The 12,686-nt window shown below is 45.4% G+C and overlaps 1 protein-coding gene across 1 annotated transcript in view; it reads right to left on the reverse strand.

Moving 5' to 3' along the window:
• The window catches only part of HOMER2 (homer scaffold protein 2), a gene marked incomplete at both ends in the record, with an annotated part of 56,223 nt that extends 51,404 nt beyond the window's left edge, over positions 1-4,819 (reverse strand). The window contains one exon of the mRNA XM_080626662.1: positions 4,722-4,819. Within this exon, the coding sequence (XP_080482788.1) occupies positions 4,722-4,819 (98 nt within the window). The remainder of the gene's footprint in view (positions 1-4,721) is intronic.
• Between the last annotated feature and the right edge of the window lie 7,867 nt (positions 4,820-12,686).

Below are 12,686 nucleotides of genomic sequence, written 5' to 3' on the forward strand. Positions count from 1 at the left end.
TGTGAGAGGTGACAAAGCCTCTCACTTGATGGCAGACTTGGATGAAACACTCCAGCATTACAGGTTTGTTCACCCATCTGAATGCAACCACACCAATCCCTAAGCACACACAAATCCTGATGATGATCTAGCTATTTGCTCTGGTTTTTTTTTTTTCCTTTCTCCCACCCCAACAAGCTCTCTGCCTTTCTGTCTTTATTTAAATTATGTTAAATGTAAGAAAGGGACTGCATATTACAGGTTTTATACATACTGTTGAGGTCAGCAGAGTTTTCCCATCCATTTCAGTGAACCCAACATACTGTTACAGAACTCAGAATTCTCTGGATCCAACTTTTCCACTGGATTTTGTACAGACACCGGTATCTAGAGATACTGAATACCCAAAGTCAGAACAGTAGCAGTTTATATCCACTCTGCAAAATGGGAATAGCTACATATGGAACTGAAGCTATGAAGAATCAAGCATCCCCAGCCAGCTGCTTCAAAAACCATGAGATTAACAGCCTCAGCATCTCTCAAATCTAAGCCCCTTTCCTGGAATACCATCACCAATTGGATGATGCCTGATGCAACCTACCTCCCTGAGCTAGGCTAGGAACTGAACCAAAGCTGATGTCCTCAAAAGAGAGTCCCTGAGCTCACAGTATCAACTCAGCTGTGTTTGAGCATATACTCATCCCAACCCTGCTTTGAGGGACACTGGCTTTGCAGTGAAACCCAGGTGCCCTTACCCGCCTGCCACTCCTGGGTCCCAGGATACCCACCTCCCACATGGACAGATGGCTCGGACAAACTTTGGAGGGAGCTGGTGTGAGACTCCTGTGGATTTCAGTGGGAGCTGGATGATGGCCAGGGTGAATTTCCTCTGCAACACACTCTTCCCCACTACAGAGCTTCTTAGGCGAAGCTTATCACCATGGTATCTAAAGTACTGCTAGTACCACCAGAGGCCAGCTTTGAACACCGTCCAAAATTAATGTCTTCCTGTAACACTAACTTCACCACATCTTCTGCTTTCTTCACCTTCTTCTTTCCTCATTCTCCCATTTGCTTGCCTTTTACTCCCCAAATAAAGCCCTATGTTGGCCAATGGACATTACTATTGCCAACAGCGGAAGGGAAGAGTGCAAGGCAGGCTTTCCTGATGCTCTTAAATGTCACTGCATAATAAAAACATTACATATGACTGCTCTCAGAAATATAGGCCCCCAACTGTACCTTCTCATGAAAGTATTACAGGAGGGGAAGGATTCTGTTCATGAAGCCAGTCTCCTTAAGATGAGGTTATTTCACCGCTTGATACAGACTTGGAAATTCTCATTTTCCCACCTTCCAGGAGGAAGGTGTGGGCTCAAAACCCACCTGAGGGAGGTATGGATGGATCCCAGCTTCATGAGACTCATTTACCACATTAGCCCCTGTGGAAGCAGCACAGAGAAGCCATCTCATATCAGCCAAAGGGAAAGTGTACTATGAGCTAGTTCATCATTAACCTGTGCAGCACACAATTCTACATTGTTGTACAGCTTTCTGCAATAATTTCTAACACACAGAGGCCTGATTTTCATTTTGATATGATTTATAAAACAGATCTAAAATTCCATTTTATTGCTGGAAGGTATTTAAATTAGTTGAGTTTTAATCCAACAGATAATATAAAGAACAGCTTCTGCAGCAGTGAAGTGATTTACAGGTCTAATCCAAAGTAGATACTTGTCACACACCTCATAACAATAAATATTCTGTAACATACAGAGAAGGAACAAAAAAGATACTAAAGAAATGGAACCAGTAAAATAATGTAAGGACATATGAAGCAGCTATCCAACATCTCCTTAAATCATCTAATAACTAAACCTGAACCATCTTTATAACTGGAAAGTTAGTTTAAGACTACTTAAATTGAGGTCAAATTGAATCAGATCACAGCTATTAGATGAGCAGGCACAGCTCTCTAAAGCCAGAGCCACAGACAAGGGAGCCACTTTCCTGGTTGTGTTAGCCCTTGGCTTGCAACACCCAGAGACAAATCTGGTGGTAACTTCAGGCAAAGATTTCTATAGCTGGAAATACATGACATCGTGGTTTTGAAATGGCTAAAGTTTAACCTCTGAGACTACTGAAGCAACAACAGTTATCAGATGTACTGAGTAGAAGAAAGTGGTGATTTGGGAGACTATTTGTTCTCTTTAAAGTAAACATTTGTCCAGTGAGATCCTTAACAGTGGCTTGACTTAAACCCAGTGGTTTTCAGCCAGAAGGAATAACGGGGCACAGAAGCAGTTTTTTTTCCTCCTGGACACTTCTTTTTGTTTGGTGGGTTTTGGGGTTTTTACAACATTGTTTTCACTGCCCCTGAATTGACAGGCTTTACCTTTTGTTTTTAAACATGTAAATTACTTTCCTAAAACTTGACACTACCTTGCTGCCTGATAGGGTGAACTAAACCAACAGTTTAAATAGCTCAGCTCACACCTAATAAGCAATTTAAATAGCTTTGCTGAGCTCAAGTAGCTGTATCAGGTTTCATAGCACCATCAGTCACTGCCAAACCCATAGGCAGCACTGAAATGAACCATTAGCAATGGTCACCCCCAAGAGGAAAAGAAAAGGGGAAAACAGAAAAGAAAAAACATTTTAAGAGCTAAGAGTACAGTCATTGTCACCTTATGTGACACCAAAATATGCGCAGGAAGCAAATCCCACTGGAATATCTGGGACAAAACATATTCTTCCAAGTAAGATGGACTAAGCTCTGTGCTCTGATCACAACATGCTTCACACAGATAGATGAGGGCAGAAGCGCCCGTTTCACATAAGGCAAAGCTGAAGCCTGCAGAGGTGAAGGATTTAACAGCAGCAATGGAACAGGGACATGGGGGGGACTCTCTCATGTGTCCCACGTGCTAAGCCATAGCTGCAACAACACTGTCACAAATGTACTTCCAAGTTCTCTGTATCAGGAGGATGAATGGCAAGATAATGACGTGAGACACTGGCAAAATGTAAACCCACAAAAGCCCTTGTGTACACTCTGTACAGAGCGTATGAGGGTGTACAACCCACGCCACAGCCCTGGGAGTGAATGATGCTGGGAGACTGATCTCACATGCACCGCGCTGAGTCTGAAATAACTTACCAGAAGTGAAACACATTAAATCATGATATTGAACTAGACCAGTGAACGTGCCTCCTACCTGTACAAGTCTGCATGACCCAGCACAGTGTACATAGCAGCACAGACACAGAGCACACAGCGCACAATCAGAGCACTCAAAAGCCTTCAAGTCCTTCACAGCTTGAACAGCTCTGGATGCAGAGCCAGAGCACTTCGAGCCCAGAGCTATGGCTGACATTCACAAGGGAGTGGGTGACCACAGCAATTGTCCACTCAGTTCTCTCAAAGCCATAGCTAAACTTTTCAGCTAAACAGATCTACCAGCATGGAAACAGTTACAAATGACAACACACAAATATTTGCTTTAGAGCTGCCCAGGTAAATGACAAAGGCAAGCTTCCCTTGAATATATGCTTCTGACCACCTTGGACTCAGTGGGGCAGTGCTGCTCCAGCCAGGTTTTGATGTTTCTTTCTGCAAACCCCCTGCCAGTTTCTGGTTTATCTTCCAGTGGAACTTTACCTAATTAAGAACCAAATGAGCCCCTTGTAATCCTGAAGTGATACACAGAGAGATACTCATTTAGATCTTATTTCTCCCTCTGCTTCTGTACTTGTATTCAGTACTCCTGGGTATCAAATTTAGACACATGCATGGTATTTTAATACATTATTCATCCATATGGTCTCAAATTATATCACTAACAATAATAAACAAATCTACAGTGGGAGTTTGCATAGTTGGAAGTGGCATGAGGAAGCTCAGAAACTGGAGAATGATTCCTTGCCACAGCAGGGTGAGGAGACGTGAGGAAGAGGAAAGGTGTAAGAGAACATAATAGGATAAAAATAAAGCAAATTAAATGTGTAGGTTTGGAATCCCCCAAGACATTCTGGTCGAGAGGATCTCAACCCTATATATAGTTTAAGCCAAAAGCACAACGTTAACATCTGTTTGCTGAGATTCAGTCCACAAACTGCTCTAATGCCAGCATTGGGCTTTTGTCCCCTAGTTAAAGTTAGAGGATGGAAAAAACGCGGTACTCATTTTTGGACGGATCAAGATGAATTCTCCAAGAGGCGATCACATGTGATCAGAGACTTCTAGTATGTTTAAAATAAAAGACAAGTGGTGACATTTACGCAAATTAGCGGACAACTGGCACAGTTCAGGCAAGTTTATTGTCAGCCTCCAGCAGCCGAGAGCTCTCTCTGAACCAGAGCATCACACATCTGACAATGAATTCGCCGCTCAGCCCGGCGCGCACAGCCCACGGCTTCCCGGCGAGGGACGGGACCCCGGCCCGCAGCTGCCTTCCCCGGGCCGCGACACCCTCAGTTCTTTCCCACTTATTCCAGCGGGGATTTCGCCCCCGGTAACGTGCCGGGGGCGGTTTTACCCACCGGTGGCTGGGGCGGGAGCCTCCCCGCCGCCGCCCGGAGCGGGCGATAAATGATTAATTACGTTATAAAACGCCGGGGTCGCGGAGCGCTCGCGGGCGACCTGCGGAGGGGCCGGGGCGGAGAGGGGAGGGGAGAGGCGGGACGCGGCGCTCACTCGGGGTCAGCGCCCACGCGTGGCCGGGGACCGGCGGACTCACCCCATGTCGCGGCACCGTTCGGCGGCGGCGGCGGCGGCACCCCCGGGCGGCTCCCCGCGCTCGGCGGCCAGCGGCGGCCGCGTCCCCACTTCGCACATGCGGCCGCCCCAGCACCAGCACCGGCTCCGGCTGGCTGCGGCTGCCCGGCTGCACGGCGGCGGCGGCGAGGCGTCCTGCTCCTCCTCCCGCCGCCTCCCTCCCCCCTTACATAACCTCCTTCCCGGGCGGCGGCGGCACCGAGCAGCCTCCCGCGGTACCCACCGCCCTGCGAGGCGGTGGCGCGGGGCGGGGCGGCGGGCGCGCTCCCGGGGCCCCTCCGCTTCCCAGCCCAGGACCGGGTCGCCGGCGGTGAGAGCGGTCCTGCCAGGGTTCGAGCCCCGGAGCGGAGCGTCAGCATCGCGTGTCCCTGGTGTCCGCGCCGCGGGGGCGCGACCTGTCGTGGGGGGAAGGGGAGGCTGGAAAACTTCGGGTGAAGTTGCGGGGCCGGCCCCGCCCGCTGCCGATAAACCCCAGCGGCGGGAGGGGGCAGCCCAGACCGACAGACCGGCGGCTCCGGGAGCGGTTGCCCCGCGGCGCGGGCACGGCTCCGATCCGCGAGTGGGTCCCGGGATGCCCTTCCGGCCCCAGGCAGCTCTGCGCCGGGGATGACTCGTGGAACACGAGCAGGCAGTTCTCTCCCCGCGGCTTGCCACATTTGAATCCGTCTTCCTAGGGAATCGACGGGAGCGAACACAGCCCCTTCATCCCTCCCGCGCCCCTGCCCTGCCCGTACCCACGGAGCGTCCGAGCCCTCGGGGAGTTTCAGCCGCGTTCGGGCCACGGGCCCGGGCAGTCTCAGCCCCAGAGCCCGAATGCGGGGCTCACACCCAGCCTCCACCCAACTCAGCCCAACACGCCGATGTACCAGGTCTGACTCTCTTCGGTCCTTCTCAGCCCCCTCCAAATCTGTGCCAGCCATCTACCCTTTCCACAGAGGTAACACGAAAACAGAGGGACTATTCCTTCCCTCGGGAGGAAAAACTGCCCTCATCAGCTGTGTTATGGCTGCCTAACTCCGCGGATGACACTGACACCTGACAGGCATCATAGGACACAAGTCCATAGGAACACCATGGGCCTGCTCATTTAGGTGTTTTGTAGGGCCGTGCTACACAGACACAGTCCTTCTGTGGGGAAAAGATGCCCAATTCACACAGAAGAGAGGATTTTAACTTCTCCCACACAAAGTTATAATTAATATGCTGCCATCAAGAGTGATTATTTTCATCTCTGTTTTCAAAAATCTCACGTTGACTTCTTTCTTCCAAAGAAGGTTTAGAAGTTGTGGAGAAGGTGCAATGTTTGCTTGCGTTAAACTTTGTGTGTCATAATCGAGGGTGTGCCCAGTGTTACCTGGGGACCTCATGGGAACCCTCAAACCAGCAACCTAACACCTTCCAGCTCTGCACAATGAAACTGGCTCCAGCTCTGCACAATGTAACTGGCTCCCGCTCTGACAGACAACTATTTCCTGTTGTCTGGAACACCAAAATAGAATTTCAATCCCATACACTCAAATAAAGTTTATGCCACAGGGGATAAAAAAGCAGGGTGAATTACACAGACATTTTCAAAAGGCTGTGAAATGACACTGCTCGCATGTATCTGCTCTTCTCACTATGCTCAGATGGTTAACGTGGATGCTGAAGGAGATCTAACTCCTTACCTAACCACTGATGTCTTCCCATGCCCCATTCTGCCAGCCAAATGTGAGGTTCCATTTCCTCCAGGATAAGTGGAGGTGGTGACATGCAGGCATAGGTGACAATCCTTTTGTGTTCATGATGGCCTGCAGCCTGGAATATTGCTTTGGTGAGACTATTCCTCTTGTCTTAGGGAAACTGCAAGGGGAAGCATTCTCTGAAGGGGAAAAATAGCAATCTAGTGGAAAAAATCTCCCACTGTGAATGGGGTGATTTTATTTCACTGGTTTTATACCATTTACTTCATTTTATTAAATCACATACTCCATTCATTAGAGGGGTCTTGTCTTAGTTCTCTCCAATTAATGAGCTCATTTTGGTGAGTATCTGAAAGCTGTTTCATGAACTTGTGACTTACAAATGTCTAATGGAATTGGATCAAAATGGAGTAATGGACTTACTACATGTGTCACAGTAAGATGAAAATTGGACATTAGAAACGCAGTTGCCTTAGAATTTTCTAATGTTTTAATCTTTCCCAATCTTGCATTCAAGAGCGTATTTTCATCCCCAATTATAAAAAATAGCTTAAGTTTATGGAAGCATAATTGGCTGTGGAATTTGCATGATACAAAATTTTGTAGCTTGCTTTTGTTCTTAAGGTCTTCCCATTTGACTTATGATCTTTTCAGAACTGTCTTCTAGAAGAGGCAGAGTTGCGGTCCCATTCTTCAAGGACCCTGAGACATGTGGTATGGCAGATAGCAAGTTAACCCAGTTTTCTTCTCATGTTTGGGTTTCTGCAAGTGCACTCCCTCAGCCTAAAATTCCCTCTATTCTTCCAGAGAGATGTGATATTCCTCTTTCTGAAGTGTGGCACACTGTTGCTGCCCTCTTATCTCTGCCAAAAAGGGGATGAAATCCTGGCCTCAATTTAAGACAATGGTAAAAGCCCCATGGATCTGAAGGAGGCCCAGATCTCACACAAATTGTTTATCAGTATTGAATGAAGTGACTGCTCTACAGACAGTCCCATCTTGAACTCCTCCACCATCACAGAGTCCTAATTTGTGTACAGTTCCCACTGAATTACATTATTTTAGGATAATTCAGTATTCAATTTGCTTAAAGTATTTTGAGTTCCTCGTAAATGGGAACTATAAATATGCTATCAAAATTAATCAGTTCTTAAGCTCTCATATGTGACATGATATTTCACTTCCGATTTGGCTCCGGTGCAGGATGTGTACATGATGGTAATTCAGTCCTCATTTAGTATTCACAAGTGTGCTCTTGTTCCTGTGGCACGGTTCGGAAGACTCAAAATACTGAAGGCACAGGATCCCTCAGTATGATTCAAGCTGAGCAATAAAAATATCCATGTTCTGTAAATGGATGTAACTTCTTTAGATGAGAAATTTCTCCTATTCCCACAGGCCTCCTAAAGATATAATTTTTTGATTCCTAGATACAGGGTGAATATCCTTTCACAAACCTAGCAATCAGGAGCACGTACCCAGTCTACATTCTCCAAAGCAAAGAGCTCACTGGTCTCTTCCTCTCTCTCCACATTTCTGTTCTCTTCTTTTGTTTGGCTTTCACTATTGTCATCCTTTGCCACTCTATTTTATTTCAGAAAACCTGCTGTTTAGTCTTTTTCAAGCCCTGAATGTGAGTACCTAGCACAGTGTTGAAGGCTGTAAAATTGTAAGAGGCTGATGGATTTCTAATAATACTGGTGTAGTCAGAGAGCATCTGTCAGCATTAATGAACAATTTGGGACACATCCTCTAGGCATCTCTGTACTTTGGTCTACTAGAAGTCCAGCCTGGAACACACCCAGGAGTACACGCTGAACCTTTGGAACATTCAGAAAGGTGGCCCCATACTTGGAGAAAACCTTGTTCCCCTTGGCAGACATACTTCTTACAAGGCAAGACAGAAAACAGATACTCACAGTTCTCCTCCTTAATGTTTTCATTCATGTAGACACTTTGATTAATGTCCACTGCACTGTAAAGTAAGTTGGTCACTCTTCAGGTGACGGCTTTTCTCTGCACCTAGTGGGTCATGCTGCTCTTCTCTGAAATTGATTTGGCAATGGGCAGACTGGGACTTTGCAGAGCAGGTGAGGAGTGATGCGTGTAGGAGTCTCCTTACAGCTTGTGTTTGAGTCTATGTATTTGTTTCATCCTAAAGCCACTGGGTTTTGAGCACATATGCATGAGTGGAGATCTTCACAAAGCTGCTCACAGCAACTCACAGCTCTCCCAGCTGTTGAGCTGGATCCTGAATTGCCCCTCAAAATTGTACCAAATGTGCTCAGTTTTTCCATTCCAATATGTAGTCCTTTGCATTTCATATGGTTGGATCTTAAGGGTGATCTTAAAGGTCTTTTCCAACCTAGTTGATTCTATGGTTCTATATGCCACCATAGAAGTAACCAGCTTTTTCACTCAAAGTTTATTTTAGTCATTTGCTTTTTAAATCCCCTCAAAAAGAGAAGAAAAAAATCCATTTTATCTGCGAGTACAGATGATGACTCTGGTTTCCTTCCAGGCTTACATCACAAAATGCCATTGACTTGTGATTTATAAAATGGAAGTTAGAGCAATCAGGCACCACTTATGCAGAGGGGGGAGATTAGTTTTCTTTTAAACTAATTCAGATCAAATTTTTTGCTCCTGGCAGGCCAAACTGTACAAGAGATATTAAAAGGGAAGAACTATGTGCCTTGCCTGTTAGAAACAGGACCCTCATATTGCGACTTGGTTGTGATGATGGTGGTGACAGCCAAGGCTACCAGTAGAGAAGCTGAAGGGAAAAGATATTCACATGTTTAGTGAAAGAAGCTTTATTTTCAAACATGCAGAATTGCAGGACCATTCATTTCAGCAAATCGCTCTGCTAACATCTAAATTTTCTTGTAGCTCAGGAGTTTTTAATTCTCAGGCCCTTTCTACCATCTGTAACTCAATCTCTATTTTTTAAAGAAATTGCAGACATCTGTTTAAATACCCATCTCTTCCGTCACATGGAATTTTGGATTCAAAAAATCTAAGCTCGAAAATAATACCAAAGTTGGCTTACATTTCCAAGCAACCACAGGCTGGCATTTTAAATGCTGCCTATTTAATTAGCCCATCCCGCTCTACTGGCGGTGTTGGGCTCTATGGTGCATGAACAATGTCTGCTGTGGGTGCAGGTCAGTGAGCTGGGCAAAGGGGTTGTGCTGCCCATGCTGGGATCATGCTGGGGGATAGGGAAGAGGGGAGGTGGAAACGAAACCCCCAGGCTCGCTGCAGCCATCTGTCCTGCAGCAGGAAGGGAGTCTGGCCTCCAAGGGGATTGCAGGGCTGAGAGACATTGCTGAGCCTGGGACTCTGCTGTGGTCCTATATTGTGCGTGAAACTAATCTTTCCTGTGATACTGGAGCCAGCTCAAGTGGCATAAGCAAAACCGAATTTTTCTGCCCCACTCCTGACTTTCTGTAGCAGTTGGTACAATTTCAGAGTGTAATCAGGGACATGTGGGGATGAGGGACAGGTAAGCAGGAGGAAAGGGAGGGCAAAGCAGTGGGAGCCAGGGAAAGGGATGTAGGGTGTTCCTAGAGGCTGTAGTGCAGCCTGCCCTCCTTCAAGACACCCTGCGTTCCCCTTGCCCTTCTCCCAGGGTTCTGGACGTGCCAGCAGGCAGCTCTCCACCCTCCAGCTTCCTCCCCAGGGTCACTCCCCACTGCATCTTCATTCTCCCAAAAACCAGTATTCCCATATAAAATACGGCAGAGGAAGACAGGATGGGGCCAGACCTTTCAGAGCATTCTAACTGTCCAGAGCTGCTTGCCTAGGCTGCTTGTAGGAATTCATACTTCAGACTGGTACAAGATATGTCATTCTTTCTGTTTCTTTAGAACTTACTCATTGGTGGTCTTTTCCCCTCAATCAGCTCTTTGATTGCCTTACTGTTAAAGGTAGACATTCTCTAGGTACACTGGAGGTCTGATTCATTTACATGAATGCCCAATGTCTTGATAAAGGCTTCTATGTTTCCTTGTGGGCAGAAGTAATGAATTCCTCGCTTGGATGAATTTCTCCAAGGACTGAGCAGTACAGACAGAGTGCCAGGTGGGAATGAAGCCACATGGGATTTCAAGCCTATTTGCGAAACCTTATGGTTGAGGTATAGTGGTGAGCACCCCAAAGCTCTCACTAAAGCTCCTAAGGACACGAGTGGCTCTGCAGCACTAAATTTCTCTCCTCTAATTCTGGAAAATCCCTTGAGTTCAGGGAAGCCAGGCCTGGCTCACAGATTGGAAGCTGGAAGTGCCCAGCTGTCAGTGTCTTTCACACCCATAGCTTTCTTGTGAAGGAAACTATCTGTCACCAGCCGTACTGGACGTAATTATAGCACTTTCAAGTAAAGTTAAAAACCTTGACTTATACCAGTCCTTATGTCTAGGTCCTGCTAAATGCCAATAATTAATCAATAATAACAGCGAAGCCAGAAGGCCACAAATTATGCAGGATTTGTTTTCTTTTTACTACACTAATAATTAACATCTGGAAAAGTAAAAATAGTTATTTGACAAAAAACCCAAGAATACAGATCTCACAAAGATGCCAGGACTACTTTGATGGGGAAATGCATTTTAAAAGAATCTACTGGGTGCAAGATGGGTTCCCTAGAAAAAACTACCTCAAGGGGAGCTTCTGCATTCCTAATTCCACCTACTGCAACTGTTCTGCAAAGATACTTAGATGACAAAATACATAAACACTACCAATCAGCTAAACAAACACAATCAGTTTATTTTTAGCTCCATATTTGGCTTCTCAGGAAGTATTTACTGTCGAGACTCTTAAATCCAATCTTGTGTAATTTTAGTTACCAGAAGTTATAAAAGCACTTGTACCTATTGGTAAACAGATTCCACTTTTCTGGAGAAATTTCATAGTCCTTTGGGGGGTGCATAAAATCCATATATTTTGAAAAATAAGAGCAAAATTTTTAGTCACTGGCAAATATTAAGAAAAAAAACCCCAAAAATAAAAAACCAGCATTTCAGGGACATGTTTGCAGCTCCAGCACCTGGAGGAGCACTCTCTAGATCCAGAGTGCTTACCTGGGCTTTGCAGAAGTACCATAAAGATGTCAGGCAGCAGCAGCCAGGATTTAATATCATACTGATGTTTTCAGCCATAGCTCAGTTAGGCCTTTGGAGCCAGGGAGAGGGGTCACAGTGCACTCCCATGGAAGATGACACCAAGCACACAGTTACAGAATTCAGTTTAACTCAATGGGACTTGGTGGAAGGTGCAGAACACTTAAAACTTCCAGAAAAGCTTTGAGCTATGTTTTGTTTTAAATTAATCTTTAGCCAATAGAGAAATATTAATATACACACATCAAAACCTTTTCTACATACTTGAGAAAATTAAATCAACACTATAAAGTATGGATGACACATATCCTCTATTTTTCATTTACTGTTAATTTGCAGAAGAGCACAATTTACATCGTGAATGTACTAATATTTTTCTAAGTTTAATTTGGTAGTTTTCCTGCAGGAATAGGCTATTTTTCATCCCTACCCACCTTTAATAATATTGATTACTGTTATTCTGCTCCTCAGTGGCTGACTGAATAGTCTCCCTGTGTCCAGCTGGTGAGTATGCTTTTCCCAAAATAGCCTGTGACCACTCTTTCCTATATTTCCACAAGAGATGTACTATTATTATATTTGCATGGAAGAAGTTAGATGATCCTGCAAAAATGTTTTTCAGTGATATCTCTTGTCCAACTTGCAAATTGATTTACAATTTGAAACGTCACACTGGAAGTGGTATATGACAGAAGATCCAAGCAGGAAACATTTTGCAGTCTCTTAGGAATCTGGCCAGAGTTGCTCTTTTTTAGACCCTCTGTTTGCCCAGAAGAATTAACATCTGCTCAAAAAAGAATAATGTGCAGCTATTGTCACTTAGTATTCAACTTTCTTCCAATATTTAAAGCTGAATTATTCATAGTTTTAAGAACACGGTTTCCGAGATACAATTCCACACCAGTGGCTGCACTGGGAAAAGAGCAGAGACCAGCCCTGAAAGTGTAACAAAGCATGTTTTGAATTCACAGGACATGCAAAGCCACAAATGCTAGCCAACCAACACCACATGCTTAAGGCCACATTCAATGAACTCGAATTTCCTCATGCACAGTAACGCCTGTGGTGACAACTAGACTCTTGAGGAAACAGCCTTTAAAATGCATTTTCCTCTCCAGATAA

This window comes from Psittacula echo, assembly GCF_963264785.1.
Source record: "Psittacula echo genome assembly, chromosome: 10".
NCBI classification, from domain to species: domain Eukaryota; kingdom Metazoa; phylum Chordata; class Aves; order Psittaciformes; family Psittacidae; genus Psittacula; species Psittacula echo.